This window comes from Phycodurus eques, chromosome 8 (genome assembly GCF_024500275.1).
Source record: "Phycodurus eques isolate BA_2022a chromosome 8, UOR_Pequ_1.1, whole genome shotgun sequence".
Lineage (NCBI taxonomy): Eukaryota > Metazoa > Chordata > Actinopteri > Syngnathiformes > Syngnathidae > Phycodurus > Phycodurus eques.
The window spans coordinates 29541792-29559672 of NC_084532.1; the positions used below are offsets into that span (position 1 = coordinate 29541792).

Sequence of the window (17881 nt, forward strand, 5' to 3'; positions counted from 1 at the left end):
TGGAGCCTATCCCAGCTGACTCTGGGCGAGAGGCGGGGTACACCCTGAACTGGTCGCCGGCCAATTGCAGGGCACATAAAAACGCACAACCGTTGGCAAAAGTAAACCATTTGAACTCGTGAAGTGCAGTGAAGAGTGCAGCCGCAGCACAGACGCAGGCGGCAACTTCGGCGGGGTCCAGAATCAGTAGTTCCTGAACATCTCCAGAAGAGCGCAAATTGCTTCGAAGACAACAAGGTCCAAATTCTGGATTTTAAAAGAGGTGGGAAAGAAGCCATCGGCGTCAAACTCGAGGTGTCGTATCTGAAGAGAAGAGAAGGTTTGAGGCATGCCAATAACATCTCCTCCGTACATCTCTCCCCGAAGATCGGGTTGCCCCGGTGAGCTGTTGTGCCACGAGACGAGTGAATACCAAACCCACCGAGGCGTAAATAGACAGACTCCATACCACAAATTTAGAACTGAAGAAGCCTTTTGGATTAAAGGGGAAACGCCTTCAACAAACAAAAGCAGTCCAGTTGCATCGATACAACCTTTGCGGATTACCAAGACCTGTTTCACGGAGACTCTACACAGACTTTAAAATAAAACCACAATTTGAGCCCTCGCGCCCCTCTCCTTCCAGTTGGGGGCCTCTCCATTGGAGTTAAGTCGTGGCGCAACAACGGAGGCACGCGACTCTAAATTCAAAGTTGCCCGTAAAACGTAACCCCCGCAAAAAAAAAAAAACGGTAGCGGGGGTGCGATGTCAACTTCACCACCACAGAGAGCGCACAAGGGCATCAGTGCAGGAGTTACGATGTCTGGAGTCTGGACCCAGAGAATACAGTAACTCCTGAAATGTTTCGGGCCCCTTTTCCTGGTTTATTTATAACAAGCGTGTAATTTACGAGCGCGCGAAGGTCCCGACTGGCGCGGACCCTCATCCTTCGGTCTGGCGCGTGATTTATGGGATCAAGGCTGATGTGTGGCACGCTATCTTCTAACTTCCTGATTTGATCAGTCCTCCGGAGGACCGCCGAACAGGCGCAATAAATCCCGCAAGCTGTCGCGGGAGCGCCCGACATTCCTCATCTATGTCAAGCACACTTGATGCCATTTTTGCTTCTTTGGCTCCCATTTCTGCAATTTTCATCGTTGCCTGATGAAAATTCAACCTTTTGTGAACAATGGGCACTAGGGGACTCGATGGACTACCACTGACTTCAACTGAAAACCATGACAAAACCAAAAAACACTTCCAGATACACCCAAAAATATAAAAAGAAAAAAACAAAGTAATGTCATAAACAGAATGTAAAGAACGAAGAATAAAGTTTGCGCATCAAGATAATTCGATGGGCATCGTGCTGTTCCTTCAGACGCGGGCCGACGTAAGACGACGTTAAGTCCGGCCGCTTGAAAGTCGACTGAAATATCAACTTCATTACACCAGCCAAGTATTTGCACTTTGTTACTTTGCACCGCTGGTGACGACCGACACACGCGGCGCGTGTTTGTCAGTGTGTGTGCGTGTTTGCCTGCGGTTAGACGGCGTCACGGTCAACAAAACAAGAACAACAGAGTCATTGGTTTCGTTTGACCGATGGCTTCCTGTGCAAGATGGATGTTTGGCCCCAACAGCTGCTCACCATCACAATATGTGTACTCATGCTCCTTTGTGAAGTAGGGTTTCAAAGCCTGCGTTAGGGTTCGATTTTTCCAATGCGGCTTTCAGGGTAGGGTTAGAGTTTCCGGGTAGGGTTTGAAGCCAGGGTTAGGGTTTTGAACAAAGGTTAAGGTTGTTAATCAGGGTTTGAAGCCAGGTTAGGGGTCTCAAAACAGAGTTAGGGTTTAAAAGTAGGGTTTTAAACAAAGGTTAGCATTTGAAAATAAGAGTTTAAAGCCTGCGCTTTTTTTGTTTGCTGCTTCTGCTGTCTGTTACCATGGCGACCAAGTTTCAGGGCACAACCCGTCGATCAACCCCGTCGGGTGCGGGTCGGTCTACCCGTCGCCCAAAACGGGCGCCGCCGCGGCGTGGGAGAAAAGTGAGTTTTCCACTGCAAACGTGCAATTAAAAGCGCACGCAGATGCGGTGTGGCGGGGGATGCGGAAGGTCTGCTCGAAGCGGAGGGCAAGATCGTCACGGTCGGCCGGGAAAGTCCCCGAGGAGAAAATCGCATGCCGGAAAAGCGGGCCGACTTTGTTGAGCCGAGACGACCAACGCGACAATACTCGCGCTCGCACGCTACGCACTAATATACTGCATACGGTGCGCTGGACTATTCCAGTGTTGAAGTGTACAATTCTACATTATACTCTGCTGTACTGTATTACACTGCACTCATCTACACTATGCTACGTGACACAATACAATATTAATTGATACTGTGACACTATACGATATGACATGATGCTATACTAGGTTATACTCTGCCGTGCCGTACTACACTATATTTGGCTTTAGTATTCCGCACGACGCTATACTTGACTATACTATGCCGCGTGACTCTATGCAATACCAGACTACATTATACTCGCACTTTTGTGGGAAGACATTTTACAACATGTTGGCGTGCGTCTGGGGGAATATTAGATTGATTTTTGGGGGATTCCGCTCGCGTTCCAAACAAGCAAACACAGACGACATCGCGCTCCCGACGGCCGGAGCTCACAACAAGTCGGCGCGACTGAGGTCGGGGCCGACCGCGTCTTCCGTCATCGCGGCCGCGATCCTCCGTGACGCAGACGCGGCCGTGTCCCGTAACCAGAACACGGCGCGCGGCAAATCCCCGTCCCGCCGCACGATTTATTGACAAACGCGCCATCTTCTCACGCGGCCTAAATGCGGCGCGCCCCCGCGCTCGGGCTGCCGGGAACTGGCGGAGATCAGAGGGGCACCTTAGCGTGACACGGCGCAAAGGCCTCAATTAGTCGCGCCCGGAATAGAAGACAGATTAACGACAAGACGCAAAAATCTTTTAATCGGCGTCTCGCTAACATGCCATTACGCCAACTCGTCAAAAAGCCGTGAGGACAAACATCAAACGCCTCTTGTGAAAGCGGAGGGTGAAAATCCAGCCGCGGTTACCCAAGCGGCTTGCTGCCACGGCAACGGGAAACCGCGTCAGGGCCACGTAATTACCACCTGAAAAGTTCATTGTTACATCACATTATGATGCACGTTTAGTACATTATTCCACGATGTGTTCATGTTTTATTTATTATTTCGAGCGACGATACTTTTACGTGCAAACGCAAACGTATCGCGCTATTTCCGGATATGACGTAGCCACGCTAGCTATAATGCGAAATCACATTATTGCGAGATGATTATGTCAAATTGTCGCGTGATTTCAAAATGGGGCATTTTTTTGTGTGATTCAAATTGAAAACATCACCTGAAAACGTCCCACCTTGAAATTACAACATTGATGTAATTACGGGATACTGAGCCTTTTCCTTAGTGTGGCAGCAACTGTGCGCATTTGAACAAGTATAAAGGAAATATTTCCAATACATACGAAGAAAACAAACGCGAGGCACCGAGGTGCACTTGAAAAAAGTTCTTCAGTTCCACTTAGCAGCTCGCTGCGCCTCCCACAGAAATACACGGTCGTCATTGCATCACGTTTGCGAACAAGAGGCGCCAAGCTACTTCCGGGAGTGACTACCGCTGACCTGAACCGAAGACCAAGACAAAAAACTCATTCTTTGGGGTTGCGCGACCAGACAATCCCCAAAAATGTCCTAAAAAAAAAAAAAAAAAGAGAGAGACACTGAGAACTAGAAAGGGCTAACTCCTTTTTTTGTGTCATTTTGAAGTTAAGTGCAGAAATCAATAAGAGAATGCATATATTTCCGATGAGCATTGGTCGAAATCAACTTTGACATCCTCCTTTATTGCACTCAGCACTTTTTTGGTTCGGATTCATCTGCGCAACACTGGGCCAAGTCGCATCCTCGAGGCGCCCAATGTCACGTGTGCTTTATCCAGCCATCCGTTTGGAACCGGTCGCCAGTCGGTCGCAGATGTGTACTTTTGTTTTCATACCGGTTTCTTGCCGCTTATTAACAAATTTTGGGGGTTAAAAAAAAAATTAATAATTATTGAAATATCCAAATTTCTTTAAAAAACATTTTTTCAATGAAATGTACATGGATTGTCTCCGGTCCCTATCCATGGGAATAGCGGGGGTCTGCTGTACACACAACAGCCTGATGCAAAGGAACTTAGCATTGTAAGCCTTTTTACATTAAAAAAGGCGGCATTAAATGCTTAACAGACGTTGGTCCACGATCCACTAGATAAATGTCGTTCTGCAGAGCAACAAGCACCGAAGATAAATAACAATAATAACAAGCATCATCTGTTTACATGTTGTACCGAACATAAGCAGTTACAAGAAAAACACTACTTTGCACACGTACAGTACTGTGAAAAAGTCCATGGGTTTTCGCAGGACACTGAGAAAAACATGCCGCGTTGAACGCATCATCGTGAGACGGCGCGGCATTTTGGTGAGGATGTGGCGAAAGGTGCTGATGCGGGAATTTACGTTCACGGGTTTGGCGCAGTAACCTTTCCACTTCTAAATAGTAGTCGGAGGAAGCTGTAAAAAAAGAAAAAAAAAAAAAACAAAAACAAAAACACGCCGCCGTGAACGCATCGTTAGTAGGACATTTGGGTGAAGATCTGGATTAAGGTGCTGGTACAGGAATTTACGGTCATTGTTTCAAGTCAAGGAAGAACGAGAACACTTAAACACATCATTTTTGGGGGGCGGGGCCACGTGTTCTCCCGCGCGTCTATCCGTCCGTCTCTCCGTGGACGTTCTCCATGTGCACTTTGAGGTAGTCGTTGCGCGTGAACTTCTTGTGGCACAGCTGGCACTCGGCCATGGGCCGGTTGGGGTTGTGCGTCAGCTTGTGGCGACTCAGCATCTTCTTCAGGCTGAAGGAAAGGTCGCACACCTGCGCGACAACCACCAAAAACATTCCGTCAACTTGGTTTTGATCTTCAGTGATGTCCCTCGTTTTATTTTGGTAGATTTATGTATTTTGTATTGAATATTCCACCAATGAATCGAATATCAGGTCAAAATTATTCTTTTTCATCAGAGTTTCAGGCGAAATCATTTTTTTTCTGATTGATTTTTCCGACAACAGGGAGTGGTGTTGTACTCAGCGACTTCTTGGGAAACTTCTTGGCTACTGATTCATGCGAATGAAGGGTTACTAGTTTCACTTCCACATGTTCATACGACAATACAATAACAATTATTTCCATAATAGATTACACCGGCTGTTGGTCCTTCCATAAATGGATTATTTCTGATTCCGTTACTGGTTCGGTCCGCAAAGTGTCAGAAATTGGGCAAAAATGTCGATCATTGTTTTCAAAGGGAAAAGCAGATCTTTGCAAATGCCGAATTTGGATTAAACACAAAAAAAAAAAATGTGTCTGCTTTCCTCGAGGACGACAGAAGTCAGAGAACATTTGCTCTTAGAAGGCTGAAATCAGAGGAATTGGACAATTTGAAGGTGAACAACATCTCGAAATGATGAATCATTTATCAAAATAGTTGCTGTCAATCAATCAACTCATCGTCAACAAAGGACTTTGATTTGGGAAGACGCAAAATGCGACGCTTCCTCGCCGCATGCCTGTCACTTGCGCTCCACTTTAAGAAAAGCGTGTGCGGGGGGTTGGCGCTGCGATCACGTCAGCGTGTTTACTGGAGATCGGGCCGCGGCGAGATCGCTATCAAACATCTGGACTTGCTCCAGAGCATCTTTCGCACGCGCGCGCGCACACACACACACACATGGACACGCGGTGTTTGGTGGAATGCTAACATGCTAGCAATCGGTACGCTAACCTATGTGGGCCCATCATGTTTTTCTGGGAAGATGCGGTGCTTAAAGGAGGCCATTTGGGTGGGAATTTCTAAAAAAAAAAAAAAAAGTCCTCCATAACAAATACAAAAAAACTCAATAGGTACATGACCTATTCTACTGCCCACGCTGCTCTTCTCGACAATAATGTTCAATTGGCGCTATTTCAGTTGACTTTTCGGGCTAGTGACGCCGTTTGAACGTTTTGTTGTTTGTTTTTTAATGTCAGCACATACGAGTTTATAGGTGGATATTTTTAACTGAAACTGGTCAGCCAATTGGAAAATGGCATCAGACGAAACGAAAGGGTCGATGAGACATGTCACGAACGAATGAAGTTCGATCGTTTTGCTGTCATTTGCGGGCATTTTTTGAGCCCGATTTTCTACAGATGACATCGTTGAAGCTCAATTCTTGGCGCGTCGTCCTCAGGTTGACCTTTTGGCCTTTTGACAGGGTCATCTTGGGGAAATCTGGTCACGTGGCTAATTCTAGTGATTGGGGTTAGGGTAGGTTAGGGTGAGGCTTCGGTGAGGTTTAAGGTTAGGTTAGGGTCTAACCCTCCTCACCCCCGAACGCGGTGACTGCGTTGGCAATCATTTACTCATTCCTTACTGCCTAATCTGGACGGAGAGATTTTTAGTGGACATTTTAGGGAACCATCTCAGTCCGCAAGTTGGAGAGTCCGATCCAACTGGACTCGGCATTTTGACAGACTCTCGTTTTTGGGGAACTGTCGTTACGTCGCTACTTGAGGTGCGTACGCGAAGACGCAAAAATCAGCGACCGCGATACATCTCAAGGTTTGACAAATCACATCGCACGTCGTTTGCAACACTCACGTCGCACTGGAAAGGCTTCTCCCCCGTGTGCGTCCTCATGTGCTCGTCCAGGCCTCGTTTCTGGCTGAAGGCCTTGTTGCACTCGCTGCATTTGTACGGCTTCTCCTGCAACACGCGCGCGCACGCGCACACACACACACGCAACATTATACAACGCTACTCCACTGACCCCGGCGACGTGTCCGCGGGTATTTCGAGTAGTTCTGTTTCTTTTCTATTGCGCAAGGCGGCCGCTATCATGGCTAATGGTCAAGGGACAATCAGCTTACTGTACAAGTTCCAGATACTAGTAAAGTGAAAAATAAATGGCGCAATTTGGGTACTGTGATGAGAGAGCCACCGTCGCCGAGGCACTTTCAGCCGTTTCTCTCGCTTTATTTCCTTGATATCCATCTTAAGGTCCGTGTACTAGTATATTCTTTTTCCTCACTAGTAAGACAATTCAGTAGAACAACAGTGTCTTACTTGTAGCATCCCCCTACCCCCCCCCCACCACTGTTGTCTTCCACTAGTGTAGGACATACTTGCGTGCTTGTCGGCCAACTTTGGAAAACTGGTAGGACAACTACGTTACTAGTGATGCAAAACCATGCACTAGTTGAAAGTTGTGTGCTACTCGTACTACTACTGAAGCTCTAGATGTTAGCTAATAGAACTTTATAATGCCACTATGCATTTGCATGCGTTTGTCAACTAGTGCACAGTTTTGCCTCACTAGTAACATGTAGTTGTCCAACTAGGGAAGAGAAAGAGCGTACTAGTCCACAGACCTTAAGCTGGATAGCAAGGAAATCGGGAAAAAAAAAACATTTCTATGGAAAGCCGTTTGAGCATTTATTTCATATCTTTCATATCCGGTTTATGATTGTACTAGTCGGCCCAACGTGGCGCTAGTAGTGAACAAAATGTTACTAGTAAGACAAAGTCATTCCACTAGTGCACCTTAGTTCTTTAATAGTCAATAAATGCTTAGAAGGCTCTAAGGAAAGCCATTTGAGCATTTATTTGATATCGTTCATATCCAGTTTAAGATTGTACTAGTCGGTCCAAAGTGGAGTTTGTAGTGGACATAATGTTACTAGTAAGACAAAGTCATTCTACTCATGCGTTGAAGCATTTATTCGATATCTTTCATATCCAGTTTAAGGTTGTACTAGGAGGCTAAAAGTGGCACTAGTTGTGGAAAAACATTACTAGTAAGACAAAGTCATTCTACTAATGTGCCCTAGTTGTTCTACTATTCGGCTGAATTGTCTTACTAGTGAGGACAAAGAGCATACTAGTACATGGGTCTTAAACTGTCATATTAGTAGACCAAAAGTGGCACTAGTGGTGGAAAAAAAAACAGAATTAGCCCATAAATACTTGGACCGCTCTATGGAAGCCCGTTCAGTATTTTCCATTGGAACGCGTATCAGGGCGCCTGTACCAAGATGGCTCCTTCGCCTCCGTCGGGGCGCGGCCCCGATCTGCTGCCGCGGGTGCGATGGCAAAAGATTTTTGGAGCTGCGTTGTCACGGCAACGGGGCTGAATGCAGGAAGTTGAGGGCCTGGGAAAAAGCGCTATCATGTGGGCGGGGTTCGGCTGACACAGGATACAAAGGGCGGTGTGTGTGTGTGTGTGTGTGTGTGTGTGTGAGCGCGTGCACAGGAACGTGAGCATCTAATTCAGGGGTGTCCAAACTTTTTCTTCCAAGGGCCTCACACAGACAAATTGAGGGATTTAAAGGCCACTTTGACATTGTTCACCTTTTAACTTATTTAACCCGCTAAATTCAAAGACTTGAGTTTTTTGCAAACGTACAAAACCTCTTTATGAAACAACCGTGTTATTATTATTATTATTATTTGTTGTGTGGTTGGTGGAAAACCAAACAAGAAGTGAGAGATGAGAAGAAAGTTGACTGAATTCCCGGACGGCGGGCCGCAAATGGTCTACGGGGCCGTAGTTTGGACACACTGGTCACAAGGAATTTCTTTTGCCCATAAATGGAAGAAGGTGAAAGTTGAAGGGTCAGGAAAAACATGAACGCAGGGGCTTTTAGCATACCCACAATGCACCAGCGCTTTTAGCGTGACCCCGCTAACACGCAACATCTGTACCTGCTGACCTTCACTCTGCGCCAGCTGTTGGGCCAGGCCACCTTTGACCCCACGGAAAAGGCAAAGCTGGAGTCTTTGTTTGTTTTCAGGGACTAAAAGCTCACTTCCTGGCGCGGCGTCCTCGTTTGTAAAGCGGCGTGCAAACAGGAAGCGGCGACTTCGAGCCTGCGGGGTGTCAAGTAGACCTTTTCGTAATGTTTGTAAACAGTCGGCGCCGGGGAAGTTCCGGGCGGCAGGAAAGTGAAACTAGCGCTGACCTGAACTGAAAACATGAGGAAAATAATACGATAAATCGAAATGAATCCAGACGATAAATCGAAACCGTTGTTGTTATTGCATCAAGCGTGCGGTAGCGCAGCTTCTCATGACACGCGCAAGCGTCCTTTCACGGCAGCGCGTGCTCGTCTTCAGTTGAGGTTGACGCGGGTCACCGTTGACGTCGAAACAAAAACATTTGAGCTGGTCGAACCCCAACCAACCAACCACCTACATCCCCACCCGCGACCCGTCGAGGCACCCTTGACTATAAACGTCTACTTGTCGCGACGATGCGCCGCCAAACCCCGCGGCCAGTTCAAAAACAACGTTATTAAAAAGCTCCCCGTAAGCGTCCAATGTGTTTCATTCCGCCCGGCCGCCGATGCGGTTTTGCGCCTAACGCGCACGACGAGGCATCCCGTCTGAGTCATGCGTGCGAACGTTAATAGCTGGACGAGCTTGCCAAATACAGCGAACCCCCGTTCATCACAGTGGGATACGAGAAAATCCACGAGAAAGAAGCAATAGGGAGGATTCGTGGGGCATAGAGCCGGACCCCTACCAGCAAAAATAAATACAAATAAATAATAACAAAAGAAAAAAAATGTGTGGGGGGGGGGGGGAATGGGAACAGTAATAGTCGCATCCGCAGATGTCCGACCGTGAGAATGTGGGGGTTCACTGAATAGTCCAAAAATCCCTACACACTTTATAAACAGTTTTAAACTTATTAAAACACTTTTTTTTAAAAAACAAAACACAATGTACATGTATTTGAACAGAAAAAAAATTCAAACGTATAGAAAATACTGCACACGTTGTAGTGCCTGTGAGTTCGATACATGCATGTGCCTTTAAGAGGCGTGGCCAGGTGGGGTGTCGTCCGCGCGCGAGTGTCCGAGCGAGAGCTGTGGCCGACAGCAGCTTCTGGGTGAGTGTGCTTATGACTTGTACGGTGACTGTGGCTCTCCTTTCCCACATGTGAGGGCATTACAGTTGACATGCAACACTAGATGGCGCCGGCGAACTTCTGGCTGCCATCAGTTCATTTCATCGCAGTTAAAAGTAGAGGTATCTGTTGTGGGTGTTTTTTCTTTTTTCTGACCACGGGTCCTAAGAAGGTGAGTGCAGCAGTACGATCATCAATGTACAACGTGTACTAAGCTGAAGCAGTAGGAGTCGACGACAGCTATAAACAGCCAATGACGTTGCAAAGACAGATAAGAAGATTTCAGGTAAAAACTTGATTTCTTTACATTCCATTTTATTATGTTTAACTATGTGTTTTTATACAGTACAACACTGCACAGTGCTATATGTTGTTCTAAAATAGTTTTTGGTGGTGGTCTGGAACCGATTAATGGCATTTGCATGCAGTTCAATGGGGAAAGTTGATTTGATTTGAAATAGGGGTGATTTGAGTTAGGAGCATGATCGTGGAACAAATGAAACACTACACCCGTGACCCTTGCATGCTCACGGTTTGGCCCCCGCAGATTCACCTATTCGTGGATTTACTTTTTCCATGTCGCCCCCCACACATTTGAATCAAATAGCAGTATACAGTATTGCACTGTTTAAAAACATACTCTAATAATAAAGAAGCATAATAAATGGAAATAATGAAAGTGTTTTTCCTTCATTTTTGCTCACAAAACAAAGCAACAATACTGACCGAGGGACAACTCGTTACTTGAAAAACTCATGGCAATCTGGCAAAATCCCCAAAGTTGTCTTAGAAAGACTCTTGGAAATGGCAAAAACTACTGTGAAATGTCCATTGAGTGGGTCCTTGAAATTTTGTATGGGTCCACTCATAGTAGACTTGCCCACCAAACTTGACATAGCTAAGCGAAACCAGCTTTGGGGACTGAAAAGTTTTACGAATTCCGGGGGGGGCGCTAAATGTACATTTGAAATCCATATCCCAAGCATGGGAATGAAATCCCGTCTGAATTTTCCTTCCTGCTCCTCGGTGACTGGAATTTACACTCACGCGCTCGTAGGAAAAGTTCACAGTCGCCTTGTTGAGTGGACTGTTTACAAAAAGGGTAAACACCAGCTACTTTTAAGCGTGTCAACGCATCGCTCGATGCGGAGACTGTGCGTCTGGCTACTTTCCCAAGCTTCTATATACAGAACATATATGTGTGTATATATATATATATATATATATATGCATATATAGGGATGTTTTTGTCACTGAGGACGTGCCTCAATATGGATAAAAGCTCAACACGTACAGTATAAGCGCGCAACCTCTGTTTTTTCACTTCCCACGTGTATTTATGAACAGGAAACCGCTATAAGCAGGGTTCACCAGATTTGGAATAGCGGTAGATGTCGGAGCTCTGTTGCGATTGGCTGGTCTGTGTTTCAGGGGAGTGGCTTAATGAACGTCAAGCGGTGATTCTCAACCTTTCTTACGGTACGTCTCCCTCTCGCGCATTTAATCTTTAAGAAGGGTTTGCTTTTACTTGTTCGAAATGATTATGCAAATGATATTTCCTCTCTTAAATAGTCACCGCAAATGACAGTCATCGTAATTTTCGAGTGATCAACCGTGAATGTCATTCAAATGTTTTGAAAATGTTTAAAACCTATTTTTGGGGGGGAAATGCACTGTTCCAAATGATTACACACAACAAAGGTTCAAGATATGTAATAGGTTGTAAAGAAGTGAAAAGCGTCCGCTGTTGAATTTGCAGCATATTTACCGAAACCAAAAGCGATATCAATCAAAACCACGTTACATGTTAACATTGAGCCGTTATTTGATAGCAGCTTGGCAATTCTTGCACCCGTCAAACGTTTTTATGCCGGTAGCAGCCAATGACGCAGAAGTATTCCTTATTGAAACTGCGCTAGTGTGTTTGAATGTTGGTCGATACGGTGGTAGATGGAGAGCAAAGTACTTTTTCAGGTGGGACTTGGTGTCAAAGGTTTGGGAAGCACTGCTCTAGGAAGTTTTGCTGAACTTCTCTCCGTGGATTTCAGCCATCATGAATGAATTGCTCACGTAGTTAAAGTCGACTATTTGGCCGACCGTCGCGTGCTTAATCCTACCAACGCGGCGGTAATGAGACGATCCAGATGTCCGACGTTGCGTTGAAGTTGCGGAAGACGACGATCCCAGCTGGCCAAAGGAGGGAAGAAGAGGCGTAAAACTTACTCGAGTGTGCGTGCGGATGTGCATCTTCAGGCCGTCGTTCTTGCTGAAGGCTTTGTCGCAGTAGGGGCACTGGTAGGGACGCTCACCTGAGGGACCAGATCCACACATTGAAAGCAACATTTGGCTTCACATTGGAATCCTTAGCGTTGGACCAAAAACGTTAACAATGAACCAAAGTCTCGGGACCAGCTCTTCGACTGGCGGCGTTACTTACGCCTTTAATTCCCCCTCGGGAAACTCGACCCCCACCCCGCCGTTCGCCGCGGCGGCGGGATGTTGGCATCACAAGTTGTCCAGTCAAATGCATTTGGGTAAGGAGCTAAATTGGCTTTTTTACGTTGTAAGAAACCTTCAGATTGACACACGGATGGAGAAAAGTCATTGAATTTACCGTAACACGGCAACCTGTCCGTTTCTTTGTCTTTGTCGGGCCGGCAACATCAAACAATTCTCTTAAATAAGGACATGGATGTGGACTACCTTGCTTCTCATTGTAGTCAATGTTCCTCCATGGTCCTGATGGCCCTGGGTTTTTTGGGTTTGTTTTTTTCCTGCCTATTAAGACTCCACAATTTCAATCAATCGGTCAAAATCTCAACCACAGTTGATTTGAAATCTCTTTCACGTCGCGTCGTCATCCACGGGGGTGGAAGAAAGTAACAAGCTTATTTTGACAAAATAAGGAGCATAAAGTACAGATATCCATTTTCAAATGTAGGGAGTAAAAGTTCAGTTGTCAGAAAATGAAATAGTCAAGTAGCGCTTCATGTAAAACCTTGTAAAAACTTGAACTTGGTTACTTTCCACCAGTGCACTGCAAAAACTCAAACTCTTGCCAAGAACATTGGTGTTATTTCTTGTCAAAACTCATTCAATTAAGACTCATCACTTATAAAGTCACTTGTTTTTAGACAAGTTTCACTTGTTTCAAGCTATGTTTTATTTGAAATAAGTGTTGGGTATGCAGTTGTGCATAGGAGTGAGCCTTCACACTTCTGAACAGGTAAAAGTGCGATTTGCCACTTCTAACATGTCGCAAAGTGGATCCCCGATTGTGCCGCTCGGTGGAAAACAAGGAGAAGCGAACAAGTTGCGCAACGTCCAGGAAGGCCGGTAGAAGAGAAGACGTCTTTAATCAGGTCATCCAAAAACAGCTGCATCGAACGCGTGTCTGCTTTATCGCCGTGTGCTCTCCAAAGCCGTCTTCACCCGGCTACCGACCGGCGGCGCGCGAGCGTTTGCCTCCGGATCGACACGTACTCTCCGCTGCCCGGCGAGCGTTTGTGTTGGCCGGCGGGAAAAAGTCCTGGCTCGCCGTCCCTGCGCTTCGGGGAGCACTTCGCAGGCGGGCCAAGTCGGAGTGAAAAGCGACTCCGGCCAAAAAAATACAAAATAATCCCCCCCCCACCCCCCCGACTGATCCCCATCTGAGCGCACCCCCAGATGACGACAAAGGGGAAGTGACAAGCTGTCAGTCAAAGGCCGCACGGACACATGGATCTATTTTAGCGTACGCTTGATCCGCTTGCACCACACTTGATTGCTGATCTTTAAAAAAAAAAAAGAAACATGAGGTCACGAGCCATGAAAACTTTTTGCCAGGATCCACTCAGAACTATCCTGGATTCCCATTTTATTGCACTGTGAAGATTGTACGCGGTGAATACGAGTCAACCATATGTGACACTAATGTATCAGATATGCCTTATAAATTCAATAAATGTCAGCACGATGTACTTTCAAGCATACTTTCAAATCAGGGAACGCTCGTGTATGACGCCCGATTACCGCCGGTCGAGTTGAGATCAGCACAGCGTTTGAGTAGCGATAAAGATTACGGGGGGGGGGGGGGATCTTGGCTTGTCACGTCAATTATGCCAACACGTTGGAAGTCGGGCAAGTTTAGGCACATGACACTGCAACAGAGTGTGTACACTGGACGCCCGCCATCCGCGGGGGATATGAAACAGGTCGGAGCGCAAATCGCAAAAATCTGTGGATAATTGACGCCCGTTATAATTCCGTTGCAAAAAAATTAGCCACGCGGTGAGTCCGCATCTCACGGCGCATTTTTGTTGTTGTATATCTGTAAATAAAGGATCGATTTGCCACTCTACGCGCACTTTCTCAGTCTTGTTTTTGTTGTTTTATAGTTTGAGGTGTGACAAAAGCAAAAAAATATCAGTGTCACATGTGCGGGAGGGGTAAAATAATAGTTTTAAAATGGAAAAAAAAAAAAATAATCATGTTTACCTCCTGGCTATAATGTGGCTTTTCATCAGGCCGCCGTGGAATGTATCCCCCACGATAGACGGGGCTTCACTGCATACATCTCAATCTCCTCCCAAAAACATATCATCGTCATCACCATCATCTCCCGCCCGGCGGCTAATTGCTGCAAAGGCAAGCAAGCACTTCAGTTGCGGTTAATTCGCCGCGTTTGCTCGGGGGATGCGCCACGCACGCAAACGCGCTCATAAAGCCGCAGGCGTCACGGGGAAAACTATTGATAATGGGCTCTTCTCTTTTACGCGACGCCTTGAAGATGATGACAGATGTTCATATTGTTTCATTAAAGTCCAATTATGAAGTCGTGATGGTGGCACAAGTGTGTTGGAACATACAGTAGCTACACTAAAGAACATATTTTTATGCCATAACGCTTTACTCATATAGCGGGTAGGGGGCATTCAATTACTCCACTGCAGGGGGGGGTGGGTGTCTATTTGTCTATAATACTGTAAATCCCATTTTCAAACATTCTCCAAAGCTTGCATTTTCACTCAAAGCCCCCAAGAGGTCGCAGGTCAGAAAACTCCCTGCGAGAGGTCCCCAGAGGAGAAGCGCAGTGACACAACGCCGTCAAACGCGGAACCTCACGTTAGCGTGCAAACATGAGCTTACGATGACGCACCGCTGCATGTCCCGAAATCCCCCGTCCCCGGTGCGCTTTCAGGCTCTTAAGCCCTTTTTCAGTTTTGTTGACAAACAGGAAAATGTGAAGTCCAGATGTGTTATGAGAGTGAGTCAACCCGATGCCTTGTGTAGCGTGTGAGCGTGTGTGGTATCGGGTCGAGTCCTGGCGAAGGCATTAGCGCGCTAATAGCGGCGCAGCGCGGTGCGCCAGCGTACGTACGCTGTGGCTTTGGATGGCGGCCCTCGCAGGAGCTAGCCATTGTCCGCTAATGCGCCAGTCACGCATGGATCGCCGAGTCCTCTTCCGCATATGGAGACGTCAGCACGCGAGACTCTTGCGCTTCTTTTAAAGGGAATCAATGAAGCCGCTTCGATTGGACGAGATTGAAGTCGACCGTGACGTCTAGCCCGCCTCCGTGCAGATATTTTTATAGGAGACATGGCTTTGGCCTGAGCACAAGAACAGAGAATAAGTGACTTTTTCAGCAAATAACGCCCCCCCCAAAAAAATGGTGAATTTGCAAATGCAGGAACCACCAATGTGGGGCTTCACTGTACTAGATAACGCCATTCATCAAAACCTGTTTTGTATGAAAGTAGGCTACAGGATATGTTGATAATTCTACCCTTCAGAAAATCCCCCCCCCCCCCCCCCCCCCAAAAAAAAAGGCTACCAAAAATTTTTGATTTCTCCCAGTGAATAGCGAGGGTTCCCTGTAATCGCTTTTTCCTTTGGCTCAGGCCGGTGGACTTTTTGTGGGGGAGGGTCGGTAGTTGACAACTGCACGGCAACAACTGCACCAAGGAGCTGCGGCCGCTCTGTGTAAGCGCGTCGCTACTCCCCAGCGCGTTTGAGCGAACGTAACGGGAAACCTGCACTTATTCTCCAGATCGAGCCAGATTGCTCGGGGATTACGAGAAGGCGGCGGCGGCGGCGGCTTTACGAGCGCTACGGCGCTAACTGATTTAGCATGTGCTGAAACGGAACACCGTCTCTTTGACCCCCGGGCGTCTGCGGGCATCAAGCCCCGCGCCACCCTCACCCTCTCCCGCCGTGGCCCTCACACCCTTCGTCCGCGAATCGATCCGTTTGTCAAAGATGGCAGAAGTACTCACTCTCTACTTAAGTACAAGTGCAGATACTTGTATATGTTATTTAAAAAAAAAAAAAAAAGTATACAAATATTAACTGTAACTAAAACTTTGACTACTGCGCTCGCATAGGTTAGTGATTCGCAGAAATTCGGGCCAGCCTGTTTTGACAAAGTAAGGAGTAGAAATTACAGATATTTCTTTTCAAATGTATGAAATAGCAGTTGGAAATATAAATAGTACAGATACCTGATAAATGCACTTAAGTAGTCAAATGAGGCATTTGTATTTCTGCCTCGCCGTTAAGATGTTCTGGGTTCGAATCTCGTATGGAAACTGAACTGTACTGTTTGATAACAATTTGAAACAGTTCCCACGTGTCTTCATAAAATGTCACCGACAGGATTGATGTCACACTTCCCACCCTCTCCAGTAACGACGTATTCGTACTTTGTTACTTCCCACCGCCGCCCGCGGATCTGTTGAGCAGATGGTCAGCTTTTGTCGTGCTCTGTTGTTACGGAGAATGCTTTCGGCGCTTCGGGGTCTGAAAGTACATTAGCGCTGTCTGTCACGATTAATCCCCCCGGCTTCCACCATTTGAGCCACGGTCCTCTGAGTCCACTGTCCCCCTCGCACGGCAACAGGGGGCTGCCCGGGTAATACGATATCCTGGATACGAGATTGCGTTTGATGCGCCCCGAGGAATGCCAGACAACTTTTTCAACTTGACCTCAGCGCTACAACAAGCGCCTCCGCTTCCGCACACTCTTCTCGCACCCCGGCCCGTGTGGCATGTCCGTATCGGACATTTGAGACATCCGCCTTCGACCGCTCGTTCACGGGGACAGCTGGAGCCGATCCGCGGTTGATTTTTGGCGAGAGAAGCGGGGTCCGGCCCGGACGAGACAGACAACCGATCGTAATCACGTTTACCGCTCTGGCCGGTTCGTCTTCAATGAACCTAGCGTGCGAATTTTGGCGAACAAATGAACAGATTTGTTTTCTCTCTCCAGGTAAGGCGATTGACAACAGATTCTCGTTTGCGGCAGAGTACAACAAAGCAAAATAAAAGCAACTCAGGTGTGATATAATTGCTTATTATTTGTTGCAGAGTGTTCCAGTCGTTTGAGAAAAGTAGATTGACCAAAAGTCCTGCGGACTTGGTGAACGGAAAGGTGAAAGGTCCCGGCCCAAATGCAAATACAAAATGAGAACGCGCGCAAGGAGCTGCTGTAGGCCACAACGCACAGCCATTCGCTCACACGCAGACACTTACTTACGTCACTTGCTAGACCACGCCCCTTAAAGGCACACATCAAACACATAAATACTACAGTATGTATCGTAATTACGCTTTATAAATTACGTTTATTTCTTTACATTGTCTTTTATTATGTTTTGTAAGAGACAGTGTTATTTTTATCTTTTAAAACAAGTTCTAAAACATTTTCTGGGGGGGGGGTGACTGCAACAGATTGATGACATTTCAATTTGTTTCATTGGAGAAGATTGACGAAGATTGATTTGATAATAGAATAAATTGAGTCAAGGTACAACTGTATAAAGTACACAAACAAACACCAACGACAAACCAGCACGAACAAAAACAAACTCGCAA

The 17881-nt window shown here is 46.6% G+C and overlaps 1 protein-coding gene across 1 annotated transcript in view; it reads right to left on the reverse strand.

Annotated features, from left to right (window-relative positions):
• Positions 1-4636: 4636 nt before the first annotated feature.
• prdm5 (PR domain containing 5) overlaps positions 4637-17881 on the reverse strand; it is a 40005-nt gene continuing 26760 nt past the window's right edge. The window contains exons 14-16 of the mRNA XM_061684227.1: positions 12253-12338; positions 6720-6824; positions 4637-4953 (exon numbers count right to left, since the gene is read on the reverse strand). Of these exons, the coding sequence (XP_061540211.1) occupies positions 4789-4953; positions 6720-6824; positions 12253-12338 (356 nt within the window). The 3' untranslated portion in view covers positions 4637-4788. The remainder of the gene's footprint in view (positions 4954-6719; positions 6825-12252; positions 12339-17881) is intronic.